General features: G+C 40.7%; 2 protein-coding genes across 3 annotated transcripts in view; one reads left to right on the top strand and one right to left on the bottom strand.

The window, feature by feature from the left end:
• The window catches only part of KDM1B (lysine demethylase 1B), a 97470-nt gene extending 93761 nt beyond the window's left edge, over positions 1-3709 (top strand). For both annotated transcript variants that reach the window (XM_046005457.1, XM_046005455.1), the window contains exon 21: positions 1683-3709. In XM_046005457.1, the coding sequence (XP_045861413.1) occupies positions 1683-1766 (84 nt within the window). In that variant the 3' untranslated portion in view covers positions 1767-3709. The remainder of the gene's footprint in view (positions 1-1682) is intronic.
• A 132-nt stretch (positions 3710-3841) lies between these two features.
• DEK (DEK proto-oncogene) overlaps positions 3842-17175 on the bottom strand; it is a 33402-nt gene continuing 20068 nt past the window's right edge. Inside the window, exons 8-11 of the mRNA XM_046005459.1 lie at positions 10483-10618; positions 10072-10220; positions 5774-5842; positions 3842-5340 (exon numbers count right to left, since the gene is read on the bottom strand). Coding sequence (XP_045861415.1) covers positions 5329-5340; positions 5774-5842; positions 10072-10220; positions 10483-10618 — 366 coding nt within the window. The 3' untranslated portion in view covers positions 3842-5328. The remainder of the gene's footprint in view (positions 5341-5773; positions 5843-10071; positions 10221-10482; positions 10619-17175) is intronic.

Consider the following 17175-nt stretch of genomic DNA (forward strand, 5'->3'; position numbering starts at 1 on the left):
CCTTCCCACCCTTGAACTGACTTTGTAAATTGTCTCTTTTATGAGGACATTCTTGTCCTCGGATTATTCTTTAGGTAGTACCTCTTCATGACTCCTGAGTGCCTATTTTGTTTCCTTTGGCCTCTGCCTCCCATGTGTCCAGATATCCCACCCTTGACTGCTTAGATCTGAGCGAGGCATTTTTATAAAAGCCTACCGAGCGCGCCCGCAATCTTGCCGGCGGCCGGTTGGATCCGCAAACATCAGTGTATCTATCTATAGCTCTTTCCTCTGGGAACCTGTCGTTTCTCTTTGCTTGGTGGCAGCTCCTGACATCCTGGGAGCTGAAAGCTTTGCTCTTAGTTATGAAGACTTGACTCAGTCCCTGTATGGTTCGGTGCCTCACCCTTGCCTCCCCAGATCTCCGGTTGTGGTGGTGGGAGCGGGGAAGCAGGTGAGGACCCAAACTGCTCTTCGGAGCCTTCAGTCCTGTTTTCACTCACGCCCAACCTCTGTCTCTGTGGTTCTTGATGCCTCCAGTGGCTGAGAACTTTAAGAGATTCTTTGGGGGTGAACTGGTTGCTTTTGACCCCCCCACCCCGCCACTACCCTTCCTGAATGGAGCGGAGTAAAGGCAATTCTCAGCACTCTTTCATGTCTGCATACTTGGTATGTTAGCTTAGGACCGCACACATCTTCCAGTGTCATCGAAAACGGAGTGGGTGTTTTCTCTTCCTGACTTTGGGAGGACTACAGAAGACTATCATGGACAAGCTGGCTTTCGTAGAGTCACTGGGCTGCAGAGCCAGCTTTGTGGGAACAGAGCAGGACTCCAGGCTGGGCAGCCAGTCAGCTGCTCCCAGGAGCAGCTCTGTTGAGCTCTTGTCCTACAGGTCCTACCTCACAGTTAAAGAACAGTTTTAAACCTATTTCTGTGAAGTTTCTGCCCCTCTCCCCAACCAGTACTTGGACGGCAAGTACCTTCTGATCACAGTACCTCCGTTTATTGACGTCTTGGGCACCGGACCTTTTCTCTCCATCCCAGCCATTCATCTAGGGGACATGGCACACAGCTTAGTTCACAGAGAGCTCTTTTGTGTCCTTCCCCGCCTTCTGAGGCGTGCTCACCAGCTCTCCCACAGCTGCCTCCCAGACCTGGTCATTGTTCCTGCCCCCAAAGGTGCAGATCAGGACTTTTTTCCCGTTCTTGGCTTGCTGGTTGTGTTCCAGCTAGTCTCCTGGAAAGGGGGCTTATCCCATTCCCAGTCCTCACCTTTTCTTTCCCCTTCCTATTGAGTAACAGCTCTGTCCTTCTGTTGTCACCATCTAGCGAAACTCCAACTGTGGATGGAGGGGTTCGTGCTCCCTGCCGATTCGAACAGCGAGATTACTTGTCTGGTGGGGGTGGGGCAGCGGCTGTGTCTTAGTCATTCCTCTTAGTTCCAGCACATGCTATAGAGAGGTGGTATCCTACGGACCGGCACACAGTACCTCCAGGACTGTAGAGTAAGTTGTGGAATGAGCTGGTGAGGTGTGGTGGGATAACCAGAGAAGTTCAGGGGCAGTGATGGGGGCGTAGTGTTCATAGGAGCACAAAGGAGTGCCGTCCATCTTTGAGAAAGTTTAAGCTTGTATTGATTATTTGTTTATTATCATTCGAGATCCTTATACGTGACCTCTAATTATGCAATTACTTCTTACAGGCAACAAACAGGCATTTTCCACAGACTGTTACAGGGGCGTATTTGAGTGGCGTTCGAGAAGCAAGCAAGATCGCAGCATTTTGAATAGAATTTGTCTGGACCCAGCTTTCTTCTGTGCCCCAAATGGTAAAGTTTGAAACACATGTTAGACCTCACTTTCATAAAACCAAACGGAAAACCTTCTCTGAGAGCATTAGCCCCAAGAATCCTTTTGAAGCACTTAGATTTGCTTTTTCCACAGGTTGAGTAGGGCTAAGTCTTCTGTATTTCAGAATAAGGCAGAAGAGAACCTTAAATTAAGATTTTGGGTAGGATTTCTTCCATGGTTGGAGACTCCTTTTAAATCTGACATTTTGCTGGACTCATCAGTTTTCAAACATTGAGAAACCAAGCAGCAATCATTAGAATACCAGATAAAGCCATGCATTTTTTTCTGTGACAGTTTATTAGTATCTTTGCCAATGAGCCCTAAGACTTTCTTAGAGCTCCAATATTGAGCTTTTACTTAAAACTGAGATACAAATCTTTGTTTCAGATACAGCACAAACTCTTCAGCTGAAACTTCTGGACTGTTTTATATTGTACATATTTCTTTCTATTGGGTTATTCAAAAGAAATTTAAATTCAGCTATCTTTTGTGATACATTCTAGATTTGTGCACTCATTGGCAAAACAGCACAGGTATTCTGTCACTTAGAATGGGGGAGAGACAGTATAGTCTTCACACTTCAGACCAGTTAGAATATGACTGTTTTTCTAAGAGCCAAGTTGGGGTGGATGGTGTACTTTAAATAGCCTTACTTTTGGCAACTACAAGCAAAAACATCTTTGTCAGAATACTTTAATAAAAAACTCCCTCTTTTTAAAATAACAGATTAAAACTCTAAGAGTATTTTTTACAGCATTATGTTTTCAGTATTCCATAGGCAGGTCCACTGGAAAACTGCAGAAAAATGTGATATCCTGGTAAATATTACACATTTAAAGCCATATCTTAAAAGCCTGAGAACATGGCAGACACTTTTTCCTTTCTTCACTCATGACAAAATAATTCATTTAAAACAATGGATTTCAGGGTCTTCAGGATGCTTATCTTGCCAAATCAGAAAAGTGGATGGTAACTTAAGTGCTTTTGTTTTAAAAAGTCTGAACAGTTCTTTCAGTTATATTAGTCGGCTTCAGAAAGGGACTCAAAATGATTTTAAAGACTTTGCAAAATATTAGGCATTTTTAAAATTTAAAGTCCGCTTGTAAGTAGAAATAGTATTTTAGGCAAACTTTACACAGAACTTAGACACATCCGTCCCCATCAGAGTATGGTACAAATACAGAAAAGCAAAACTGCAGTAAATCGGTTTCAGAGTTGGGTTAACACAGCAAAATGCTGAGATTTAGATTATCTGATGAGTCACCGGTACTGATTGGGAAATTTCTGCTTTAAAATACTATGTTTAAAGAATAGCATGTGTTCAGTGGTAAATGCAAAGTATTTTAAGTTTGAAATGGCTCACAACTGTTTAGGCTCTGGGCACTTCAACTTGTACTGTGCTATAAGCAAACCTCGTTAGCCGAAGTACAGTAAATGTCTGTGTAAAAAATTTCCTGTCTTAAGTGACATCATTTGACTTTTTCGTTAAGGAACCACGGTACTTTTCTTTTCCTCTTGATTATGGTTTTTCACTGTTTGAAGATTTTATAACTGAATAGCAGTGAATACACAGTGTTTTAACGGCAGATTGTGAACAGCTGGTTATGTAAAACTACTTAATAAAAACTAGACTTGTTTTTCAAATACTGTGTACCGTATAGTGACGAGCACACTCGTATCAGCTACGCCTTCCCCAGGAACTTGCATGCAACCTCACCCGTCCCCTCTCCTCCAAACCTTCTGTAGACTTTGCTCACCCCCTTTCAAGTAAATGATCAGAAAATAAACAGTTGTTAACTGTAGTCCCCTACCTTCTGTGAGATCACTTCCCGGTTTCCCTTGGACCTCTCCATCGTGTACGTACCCATGTAACCGTGGGCCATTATCACTGAACAGCACTCCAAATTAACTGGGTCGTGGGGCTAAATCCACCTAAAAACCTGTTCTGAATTCCTCAGCTGGGGGGAAATGCTACAAGAACCGTAAGACATTAATGCAGGAGACAAGAGCATGGATTTATTATTTTTATTGACAAGGTTTATAGGAACAAATTAAATATTTAAAATCGAAGGCCAATTCTTGGGTCTCATTTAGTTGTTTACTCCATTCATTTGCATTTACCAATAAACAAGTCAAACCTGTTAAAAACCCTAACACTCAACACACACCATTTTTATGGATGGGTTTTTATTTTAAATGCTCACCTGGTTTATCAAAGGCCTAGTTCTCTCAAAGGTAGCATCTTTTTACTTTAAAATTCAGAGATTATTCAATAAACTGATTAAGACAATTTAAAAGACAAAATAGTCTCATTCAGGAGTGGTCTATATACTGATCACCTAAAATCCTGATTGGCCAAAATTTAAAACCCAAAAGCCCTGATTCCACAAATACATTAAACTTCTTTAATGTTAAAAATAAGTCTTTTATCACTTTTGAGAAATATTGTGTCAGAGATACCCACTATTGCCTACACATTATCTTCTAGCATTAATACTTGGTACATTGATCATAATTATAAAGGTGGCCCAGTTTCCTGTAAATATCAGCATTTTGTATGGGCAAAAGCAGTTAATAAAAATCAGTTCATTTATTATAAGCCAAATGTGCTTGTACTTTACTCCCACACTGCCCCCCAATTTTGAACTTCTGATGTATTGATTTGGTTGATCCCTAATAGAAAATGTATCTACAGACACTTGCAGAATTAACACTAAAACTACAAACGGATGACACTGCTGAGGCAAAGCAGAGAACGATCTGTTCCTTCAGTGTTTTCTCCACTGAATTCTGCCTTTCACTGCTCCGTCATACCATATGGCTGAACACTGACATTTCATAGTTTATAACTGTAAAGATACCTACCTAGAGGAGTTTAAAAATTGATCTGCACAAAAGAAATAAAAAAACTTTATATACAACAAATTTGTTTTTAAAAATACAAAAATAACATCTGTCACTTTTGTCATGCTGACAATTGGACATATATACACATGCAGAAAATTTCCAATTTAATCTCAAGAGCTGAAGCCTGTATATTTTTAATATGGGGAACACGCCGCCACTGACAGATGTGTATTCAAAATAGTTCGTATACTAAATACTGCCATAGTCTCTGCATGTATAAATGTCAGTAATAGTTTGTTCTACTTGATTAAAAGTATGCCTGAAACAAGCGACTACTACTAAGTGCGCTAAAAACTACAACAGTTTGAGAATCTACGATCTCATATAAAGAAATCCAAAATGTACAAAATACAGCTATAAAAGCAAGGAACAGTTACTGCCATGCAAAATTTTAAACTAAAAACTGCATAGAAATGCAATTTAAAACAACAAACTCAAATTTACTTAACACTCAAGATAAAAAGATCAGCAGTAAGTTCTACCAACACAACGCCTGCAGGGATTTAGAAAAGGAAATACATTCTCTTTGCTGGTATAATGGTATAAATCAGATCTTTACATCCATGGGACAAGTCATCTGTCTCCTCTGCCTCAGGAAATCAGCTGCAATGAGAGAAACATCATTTTCCTATGCCCAAAGCACATTAGAAACACAAAAATCATACCCCCCCCCCCCCACTTTCTAAACTGTGACCTTGGGAAACGTGTTGGGACCAATATCAAACTCTAGCTACTGTGGATCTTCTGCCTCTGGGGGACAGCAACTGCTCACGTGGCTGTGGAAGTCCTGGGGACGCCCCCAGCTGCCCACATACACTGCGGCCTGACACTGCTTTCGTCGCTACTGTTCGGACTGTATTTTTAAGCTTTACAATGGGAAAAATATTTTCCCCATTTATTTTAAGAAAATTTGAGGATCAAATGATAAAATTTAGTGACATGACTATTTTGAAAAATAGGCAGTATTTGATATACATCACTCCTTTGTCTTAGATGTTCAAAAATGATCAAAATTAGAAAAGATGGAGCTACTTACCTCTTTAACAGTTGTTTTTATGAAATCTTTTCTTTCAGTTAAATCATAAGCAGGATAATTTTCATATACCTATGGTAAAAAGTAAAAGGTTAAAAGTAGATTTAGAAATCCAGTGATACGCTTTACATCTTTGGATAAAGAAACGGATGCTGTGTACGAACAGCTGCACGTGCGCTCAGGGTTCTCACTCACCAGACCCCAAACGAGCAGACAGTAAATCAGTGTGAACATTCTCACTGTTGTACACACTACCGGGAACCTCAGCGGAGCTAAGAGACACAGGCGAGGCCAACACTCAGAGATCTCAGGTAAGGAGACTAAGCTCTTTATATTGGCAGGTTCTGTCAGATGTTTCCTAGAGACTCCCTCACACTTCTCTGTTGCGTCCTCCAACACCACTGAGGCTCCTCAGCTTGAACTCTGACGAGCCTCAGCCTCCACTCTACCACTGCATCCCCTCCCCTAAGTGAAATCCCCGAGATCCGGGTGGTCTCAGGAGTGCTCTACTCCTAGACTTTTCCAGATATCCCTCTCTTCTGAGGTGGAGGCTCCGCCACCGAACATCACGATGACTCCTGGGCTGACTCCATTCGGACCACAGGCCTCACTCCTGAGGTGCAGCGAAGGTAAGGACACTTTTTCAGTGAAGGGACAGACAGTAAATGGTTTCAGCTTTTCCAGGAACAGTTGTTGTCACAACCACTCCACTATGATACTGCAGTGTGAAAGCTGCCACAGACACGCTGGAAACAATGGATGTGCTTGTTGTCACATTAAACTATTTAAAAAACAGATGGGAAGATAGATTTGGCCCACAGGCTGCAGTCTGCCCATTCCTGCGAAGAGTCAATCATTTTCATCACTCTAGTTATTCCCCCTTGTTCTTTTCCTGCACAACTCTGACCCGGAACTGGTCTACCTACCAACTTTTCTACACAACTTTTAAAGGACTGGTCCTGGGGCGCCTGGGTGGTTCAGTTGGTTAAGCATCTGCCTTCAGCTCAGGGACCCTGAGTCGAGCTCCCTGCTCAGCAAGGCGTCTGCTCCCTCTGTCTCTCACCCCATTTGCTCTCTCTCAAATCAATAAAATCTTTGGGGGAAAAAAAAAAAAGAATGAAAGACTGGTCCCATTTCACGTTCATGGTATCCAACGCCAGAGCCTCTCTAGCAATCCCTCCAAATACTTCATCAGGTCCTCCCTTCATTCCCGTCAATGGCCTTTTTATCTCTTTCTCCCTTTCGCTCTTGGCCAAGAAGCCACTATTTTGCATTCCTTCAACTTCCTGACGTACCTCTTTCCCTCTAGCTTGTTTGTATCTGATCTATCAATATCCCCCATGTCCTTTACCTCTGCCAGGACCCTTTCCGTAACTCTCCCCTGCCATCCCAGCACTGTCTCTGAGCCTAATATATGCATGTGCTTTCTCTCCATGACCTTCGTAAAAATCTTTCATCAGCTTGTATCCCCACCCCCATTTAGCTACGATTTCCTTTCTAAAGCAAGCTGCTCAAAACAGAAGCTTTAATTTATTCACTTTCCTCACTAGTAATTCATTCTCAATCCAACAGTAAATAACTCTTCCATTTACCATCCTCGAAACTCCTCTTACTACATGAATGATTATCTCCTACTTGCTGAGGCCAAAAAACGCCACAAGTCCTCCTCACCTGACCTCTCCATGTTGTTAATAGTCCCCTCAAAAAAATTACATAAAGTGTCGGGGCGCCTGAGTGGCTCAGTGGGTTAAAGCCTCTGCCTTCGGCTCAGGTAATGATCCTAGGGTCCTGGGATCGAGCCCCACATTGGGCTCTCTGCTTAGCAAGGAGCCTGCTCCCCCCCCCTGCCCCCACGCCTGCCTCTCTACCTACTTGTGATCTGTCAAAGTAAAATAAATAAATCTTTTTAAAAAAAATTACATAAAATGTCTTCACAAAAGTCAAAGGCACAGAACTCATCTCTCTCCACTCTGCCCTTGTCCCTCCCCTCAGAGGAAACCAGTTATCGGTTTGCTGTGTATTCTTCCAGACCTTTAAAAACAAGTTTTTACCCAAATACATAAATGTATCGATGGCTATATTGTCTTTGGTATTTACATAGATGGAGTAATATTCTATATGTTTTAAAAAGTTGACAATACCTGGGAGGTTTTTCCATGTTCTTTTGAACTGCTACATAAAATTCCAAAAATACCGATGTACCAGTTTAAACATTTCCCTATTGATGGCCAGTTAGTTCTGATTTTTCAATATTAACAGACATGCTGAACATTACTGTGATCATTCTGTGCAGACGTGACTATGTCTTTAGCATAGAGACCTAGAAACGGAATTGCTAGGTAAAAGAGCATTTGCAATTTAAATTTTAAGATACTACTTAATTGTTCTCCAAAGTTGTTACAACTTTAAGGATATGTCTCCCTATACCCTTGCCAAGCATGAAAACTGTTAATCTTTGTATTTTGTCAAGCTAATAAGCAAAAATATTTAAACTTTCATCTTCAAGTAGGGAAAGTGTGTTTTCATGTTTACAGGGCATTTCTAGCCCCCCTCCCCAAACCCTAGCTGTTCTCCATAGCCCTTGCCCATTGTCCCCTGGAGGGCATGACCTTCCCCTTCTGGAAACTGTCTCCCCTCTTTCTCAGCTTTGACAGCACCTCTCTACAGTTTTTCATATTTCGTAGAAATCACTTCTCAACTCTGATATGAGTGGTCTCCAGAACTCTCTGTCATTTGCTTACCTCTATCTTCTTGCCTGGGCCACCTTATCTAATCTAGGCTTCTGGATTTAACTCCCAGCTGTACTCCAGTCTGTCTCTCCTACCTTGGAAGAATTACAATGGTCACAGTTTTTCTCACTTGGATGTTCCCAGCACCTCATCTCATAATGTCCAGAACAAAACTTCTTGTTTCAGAGTGTACCCTTTGTTCTGTTCCCTAGATGGTTAATGTAGCCGCACCCTAACACCCACAGCTGAGCCAACGCTCACCAGGCTCTCTTGATTTCTAACTTGGTTATGGCCACCCTGTAACTTTGATTATAACAAACCGGGGTTTCTTGACTATCATCCCATTCTTTATTCTGTCCTCCTCAGTTGTCTGGGATGACTCTCAAATATCAGGTTATGTTGGCCCCTACCGATCAGCTCCCAATACCCCACTGGGCCTCCCAATTCTCCCATTAATTTCAGGGAAAAAACTAAAACTCTACAATAAGACATATATGAGTTCTACGAAACTTCTCCTTTTCTTCCCTAACTCCTGTGAAGACTTCTTTCCAACTCCAGTCTTCAGCCTAAGTAATTACTACTCCTTGTGGTCAGTGGTCACTGTCCTATTTTATGCGCACGTGTCCACGTGGCTCGATCGTATGGCGCAGCTGCTTCTGTGGCGGTGCGCCACCTTCCGCACTCTTCCAGCCCAGCCCCCACCAACTGTCCCCAACTCACTGCAACAGCCATGTCCTATCTCACCTAACAGTAAGCCCCCAACAGCCAAGTAATAGATTTCCCGGCTTTACCCCCAAATCCATCCCAGTGCCTGATACAGTAGGGCTCAGTGAATGCTGAATGAATAAACAAAACAATCATCAAGGTCTTAAAAAAGTACAGAATATTTCACCTTTAGTACATCTGACATTTTAATTTGGTTTAACCATGACACACTAGATTGTATCTACAATCTCCCAATTTTGATCTAGGGTATGGAATCTCTATGGAATCATACTCAAGACTAGGACATTTTATTTTCTGCGTATCAGAAAAACTTCTCACAGAAGTCTGAGCTAAAAACCTGATCTACACTGTCTTATAACAGTAATGCTGAAAATAAGGTGGTCCATGAGACTGCCTCTGAAAATGCCGATTTAAGTAATCTTAATCTCCGCACCCAACATGGGGCTCAAACTCACGACCCCAAGGATCAAGAGTCACAGGCTCCTCCCACTGAGCGAGCCAGGCGCCCAAAACTGCTCTTCTACATTCGCATAATCTACGATGCATCAGGAGGAACCATTTCCAGGTCAGGAAAAGCAAGTTCTCTCTGCGGTTTGGAATGTATCGCTTCAACTTTCTTCACCGGACACAGCCTACTGCTATTTATGAAGTAACGTCAACAGGGCAGAGACATCGACTGACCGAATGCGGCAGCCCAGCACCCGTAAGGATGCCTGGCACGTAACGGTTCAGCAGACATTTCGTGAGTGAAGGCATCCACACAAGAATCCTGCTTTCTGAACTGAGGGCTTGAGTGGAAGAATTTTTCAAATAAAAGCAAAGTGATCCAAGTATTTGTCCAATTACCTCCTTGCAAATCTGCTTCATCGTGACTTCCTCCAAGTTGGCACTGGCCAGTAACTTCTTCACGGTTTCCTTTAACTCTTCATCTGTAGGAGGTTTCTTTAATTTTTTAATTAGAGGTTCATCATCTGAACTATCCTCAGATTCACTTTCTAAAAGTAAGATAAGCTTTCATTAGATTCTCGAAAGGGGTTATCAGGTAAGATGATACACCACCACTCCATAAATTAGGTATGTAACATCCACTGACATTTTTGTCAATTCTGAAAAATTACAATTAATAAAAAACCTGGTATACCTTCCCCCCCCCCCAGGCAATTTTCTTGGCAGTTTATTTTCCACACACACTTCAAAACTGTTAGAGCACATGAGTTGTACCTTTAGAGTTGCTGAAAATGTGTCATTCTAACATACCTTTTTTGGAACTGTTTTGATTCTTCTTGGTGGTGCTGCTATCTGCCTTCTTAACATTAGCACTTTTTACGGTTTTCTTACTTTTAGAAGTAGCTTTCTGTTTAGGTTTTTCTCTTTTAGATGTCTTTTTTGGTGGCTGGTGGAAAGGAAAGCAAAGAACATTTATCGATGAGATTAATTCCATTCCTCTATTCCTCTGCACCTCTCAACAATATTAGAGGAAATTAATGTATTCAACATCACCAATGAAAAATTATTACTAGTTATCAATCTGAGCTAACCAATATCCTCAAACAAACTTCACTTTATCCGAACACAAAACTAGTCACAAGAATCAAGCACTAAAAATAAGATGCCCAAATTTTACAAACTATAAATAGGAAACTTTATATACACTGCCTTAGTCTTAAAATACCTCTAGAATATAGGTGCTATTAATATTCTTCTATTGTCTCCCAGCTAGAATGGAAGTTCCATGAGGACCACGATTTTTTTTTTTTAACACTCTTAAGTTCACTGAGGTGTCCCTAACTCCTAAAATAGTGCACCACGCACAGCAGTTGCTCAGTACCTATTTCTGAACATTTGAGGAGACTAAGGCTTGAGAGGTACTTTGCTCACAGCCATGAATTTAACAAAGTACGTAAGTGAGGTTCAACTAGATCTGACTCCAGAACCTATTTTCTTCAACGCTGATTCACAGCTGATTAAACAAAAGCAAAGTATATACACATGGATAGGTTAAAATGACAAAATTATAATTTATACTTTTTCCCAACCATGTTCTCTGAAATTGGGGAACATTAATTCATTTAATTTTCCCAAAGTAGAAGCATCTTATATAAACAAATAGTAACCTAAAATCTCATCTCTACACCCCCAAAATACTTCAAATCACTTTGACAGAATGGCTCTCCAAATGTTTTACACTTATATTTCTCATTATAATTCTTTAAAAAAAAAGAAAGATGGATATTGGTTTGAAAAAACTCTTGAAGAAAGTTAAATCTGTTCCAGGAGTTAAGTGGGCTCAGATGCGGCTCTTTCCTCCGGGCACCCTGCCGTCCCTACACTTCACCCCAGGACACCCACAGCAGCAGCCTGTCTTACCGCGGACACGTACTGGTGGCGGGCAGCTGGCTAACCTAGCTAATTTAACTGCCGCTAAAAAAGTGCATTTGAGAGGTGGCAAGGGGCCGAAATGCCTTCTAAAAGTAAAATATATGAACTCTACCTATGCATTATTATTTTGAGGCAATTTTTACTTATTTCCTAATTCTTGGAGGTGTTCCAAATATTGGGGGGGTGCTTGAAAGGTTATCACTGGTTCATCAATTCTCTATGACTGACTTGAACTAAGTTTTATTAAGTTTCCACCTAATTCATAAGAAACACATTAAACTCTAAAAGGGAACACTAAAATTTCTAAGTTCTGTTCGTGTATTTCATGCATAGAATAATTACTATTATGTATCACATTTTAGTCAAAGTTCAATAAAACCTAATCTGTAGATGACTGAAATACTTTACAAGAAAGTAAGAGAGGGTTGGGGAGGGTGAGCAAGGGATAACATTATACGCATTATTACTTGATCCCCATCCAAATCAGATAATTAGAATCACACAGTTAAAATACTTCCAGAGCCTTTTAAGGCCAGGGCATCTATAGCTATCAAAATTTTAGAAGGCACACAAAATGGCACCACTTTAAAACCAGCAAATCGGGAGTAGTGCTAGTTTGACAAAGCATAAAAATTCACAGTGATTAAAAAATTCATAGTGATAAAGGAGAATCAAGCCATGTCCACAAGACGTCACCACTGGACAAACACAAAGAATTAAAACCATGCTTCTTTCTGTATCTCACATCATCATCTAGCAGGGACAGCGTTCCGTAGTTTTTTTTTTGTTTTTTTTTTTTTTAATATTTTTTATTTATTTGACAGAGAGAAATCACAACTAGGCAGAGAGGCAGGCAGAGAGAGAGGAGGAAGCAGGCTCCCTGCAGAGCAGAGAGCCTGATGTGGGGCTCGATCCCAGGACTCTGGGATCATGACCCGAGCTGAAGGCAGAGGCTTTAACCCACTGAGCCACCCAGGCGCCCCAACGTTCCGTAGTTTTTTAAGTGAACAACCAGCCTATTAAGAGAAACACTGTACACATATGGTCACACGCACTATAGAAACCTAATAGGTAAGAGTGTAGGCTCTGAAGGATAGCTGCCTGGTTTCGGATTCTGGCTCCAGTTCATTTACAAAACGAGGGAAATGTGATAGTACTTAAAGATTTTTATGGGAAATAAAGGCATTAATACATGGAAACTACTTTTAATGGTGCCAGCCAGACTCACTGGAAACGGTTAATGAGTATTAGCTATTATTACTATCATCAGTGTTTCTTTTTGAAAAGAAATTCTTTAATTAGGGGCGCCTGGGTGGCTCAGTGGGTTAAAGCCTCTGCCTTCAGCTTAGGTCATGATCCCATGGTCCTGGGATCCAGCCCTGCTCAGCAGGAAGCCTGCTTCCTCCTCTCTCTCTGCCTGCCTCTCTGCCTACTTGTGATCTCTGTCTGTCAAATAAATAAATAAAATCTTAAAAAAAAAAATTCTTTAATTAAACACATATAGTCACTGGGAAGTTTTAAAGTTTTCTTTAAAAAAAAACAAACAAAAAAACATTTAAAAGCAAGGCACATATAGAGAGTAGATACACAGAACCAAAGACAGCTCAGTGAACCGTGTTAACGAACCATGGTGCACTATGCTTATTTCATTTCAGCACATTCTGGGAGACAGCACTGGACGCACAAACACCCAGCCCTGTAATAATAAACTGTGTTACTTATACCGATTTCACTTATCTTTCGTAACCAGTTACAAGTTCTGTGACAAACTGGAAGCAGGAATTCAGTAAAGCAGTAAATGGTGGCATGGCGTAGCAGTGAAAAGGGAGTAGTAAAATTAACCAAACTCTATAGAACTACCTATCTTCAGGTTTCGTCCTGAGCACAGAGGCGATCAGAATAAGTCCCATTAGCTTTGCAGATGTACCCAGTCATCTCCATGCTGCCCTAATGGCAAACCAGAGGACCGTACAGGAGGGGGCTGCTCTGAACGGTGGGGCACCCCACAGAACCTGGTGCTAGGACACAACGGACAGTCTCTGGTAGGTGAGGCGAACGTGAATAATCTGGTATTTTGGAGGTAAAGAGGCCCAGAGAGCTGAGAAAGAGAGTGCAAGTGTGTCCACTTCTACTCTACAGGAACGTTCAAATCCTCTTCACTTACTCCCTTCCTCTACTTAGGAACATCTCCCTCGTGAGTCTAAATCCAGCCCACCAGTCAATTCCCCTGAATCCTTCATTTTATCACCGACTGACTAATCTGTGGTCCCACAGTACTTGGCCTACAATTCACATATCCCTACTTCATGCAAAGCAGTGAATAAGAAACAGGTTTGAGAGCCAAACTTCCTGGTTCAAATCCTGACTCAACTACTGACCAATTTTGTATTCTCAATCCAATCACCTTCCCTGGGCCTGTTTCCTCACCTGTAAAATGGAGGTAATACCAGATTTTGCTGAATTTAAGATTTTTTTTTCCCCAAATTTTCTCATCTCAGCAGTACCTGACTGGGGTGCATTTTATAATTTACATTAAAATGATGCCTTATAGGCACTGGAGATTACATGAACTCTGGTCATATCTGTAGAATTGTCATGAGGATCAAATGAGTAAATAAATAAAGGTAGCAGAGAAAACAAACATTTAATATATAGCTTTATTAGTTACTTACAGCCTGTTTTCCCACCCTATCACACGTTTCTTTTCTTTTTCTTTTTTTTTAAATTTTATTTATTTCACAGAAAGAGAGACAGTGAGAGAGGGAACACAAGTAGGAAGAGTGGGAGAGGGAGAAGCAGGCTCCCCGTCAAGCAGAGAGCCTAATGCTGGACTTGATCCCAGGACCCTGGGATCATGACCTGAGCCAATGGCAGACACTTAACAACTGAGCCACCCAGACACCCCTTTATCACAAGTTTCTTAAGGGTGTATTTCACACCTGACTGCCTTATTTAGCTCTATCAGTCCCCAACAACCTTAAAAATGTTAAGCATAAAGCAGCCATTTAAATATTTGTCATGTTCATCTCTGTATCATTTTTAGGATGTGGTTTACTTGTACTCTGAACCCAGGACGTGGTTAAAATGTAATTAAAAGGAAAAAGAAAAAGGTATCTCTATAGTCCTGCTTTCACATACACTATCTTATGTGAGCTTAAAAAAAAAAAAAAAAAAATCCAAAGACAAAACAGTTTATTTCAGTACAAAGGAGGAACATATAACTGAGTAGCTAACAACCAATGCCTTATAGATAGTAAGAGGCAAGACCTGATTCACAATTTTAGCGTGCCTATCATAGATTAGTTGCTTACAGAAATGACTACCATACCTACGTAAGTCTTTTAAGCCAGAGTTGAAATGACAGAAATAAGCCAGTGATATCATAACCTATTTATGTTCTTAAATTTAACTTTTCCATTACATACAAATATTACCAATAACAAACAATAAAAAAAAAAAAGTTGGTAGAAAATGCAAAATAGCAACAAAGATCACCAAACTCTGTATCAGGGCTCTTTGGCTTTTACCCTCCAAATTGTATAGGGGCCCCAAGATCATTTCTCTACAAATTTTTTTTTAAAGCTAAGATGGGCCTTAGTGTAATCTTATTTTGTTTAGTTTTTACCAAATCTCTTTCATTCTGCTGACCTCTCCTGTTTATCCTTTAAAAGCTCAGATGAAATCATTACTTCCTGTGAGGCTTTCCTGTCTCTTTGCTCACCAAACGTCCATAGAAAGAGGTAAATACCCTTTATTTTCTAAACCTCCATATTCTCTTGTCCAAATCTTTTTTAGCTTTTAAGTTACACTCTACTATACTTTTTTCCTCCTGGTCTTTGACTTCCTCTCTACCAAATGCTGAAGGCAGAGATCCTGTCTTATTTGTTTCTTGATCTCCAGCTCACAGCTCAAACACGGGCACTTAGTAGCTGCTATGTAATTGTTTGGAAGACTGAGATGGGAAAGACTCTTGGAACCCAGGTAACTACTGAAGATCAATTCCCAGCCCTGAGGTGTTGTGTCATCAGCACCACTCCGCTTGCTAGAACATGTTTGCTACCAACAGCAGCCACACTTCTTGGTTTTTTTAATGTAACTGTCTCATGGCACAACTTACCCATACAGATCACATATATAAGAGAAGGAAAAGAGACCATCAGGTAAATCATCAAGGGTGAGGCCTGAGCACCTATGTATTTTCTCAAAGCCCTGCAGCAGACTCACCCAGCTATCAATCTTCTAAGATGACAGAAAAATTTACAGTCTGAATCTCTCACCAAGCTTTCTCTACAAAGTGCCAGAGGGTAATTAATTTAGGCTTTGCTGCCTACATGTGCTTAATGTTGCAATCTTCATTTATTTTCATAAATATTTCAAAAATGGAAAAAAAACATCCTCAGTTTTTAGGATGCACAAAACAGGCCATAGGTTGGATCTGGTGTACAGGGCTATGGTTGTCAATTGCTGATCTAGATTATAAATTACTGGAGCTATATAGGTTAAAGGCAGGAACTAGATAAATCTGTCAATAATATAATTCCTTAAATTATATATATTTATGTCAAAAGTTTTTAGTTTTTTAAATAATCCCAAGTAGACATTACTTACTAAATTATCTAAAGCTATTGCTTAAACAGGAAAAAATATACAGTGGAAAAAGGCAGTATCTTCAATAAATAATGCTAGGAAAATCGGACAGCTATGTATAGAATAACAAAACTTGACAATTCTCTTACACCATACAGAAAGATAAACTCGAAATGGATAAAAGACCTCAACGTGAGGCAGGAATCTATCAAAATCCTAGAGGAAAACATAGGCAGTAACCTCTTCGACATCAGCCACAGCAACTTCTTTCAAGACATGTCTCCAAAGACAAAGGAAACAAAAGCGTAAATGAACTTTTGGGACTTCATCCAGATCGAAAGCTTCTGCACAGCAAAGGAAACAGTGAACAAAACAAAGAGGCAACCCAAAGAATGGGAGAAGATATTCACAAATGACAGTACAAAGGGCTGATATCCAACACTCAAAAAACAGATAATCATGTCAAAAGATGGGCAGAAGACAGACACTTCTCCAAAGAAGACATACAAATGGCTAACAGACACATGAAAAAATGTTCATCATCATTAGCCATCAGGGAGATTCAAATCAAAACCACATTGAGATACCACTTACACCAGTTAGAATGGCCAAAATTAAGAAGAGAGTAACAGGTGCTGGAGAGGATGTGGAGAAAGGGGAACCATCTTACATTGCTGGTGGGAATGCAAGTTAGTGAAGCCACTTTGGAAAACAGTGTGGAGATTCCTTAAGAAATTAAAAATAGAGCTACCCTTTGACCCTGCAATTGCACTACTGGGTATTTACCCCAAAGATACAGATGTAGTGAAAAGAAGGGCCATCTGTACCCCAATGTTCATAGCAGCCATGGCCACGGTCGCCAAACTGTGTAAAGAGCCAAGATGCCCTTCAACGGATGAATGGATAAAGAAAATATGGTCCAGGGCGCCTGGGTGGCTCAGCTGGTTGAGTGACTGCCTTCGGCTCAGGTCATGATCCCGGACT

This window comes from Meles meles, chromosome 5, assembly GCF_922984935.1.
Source record: "Meles meles chromosome 5, mMelMel3.1 paternal haplotype, whole genome shotgun sequence".
In the NCBI taxonomy this organism is placed as follows: Eukaryota; Metazoa; Chordata; class Mammalia; order Carnivora; family Mustelidae; genus Meles; species Meles meles.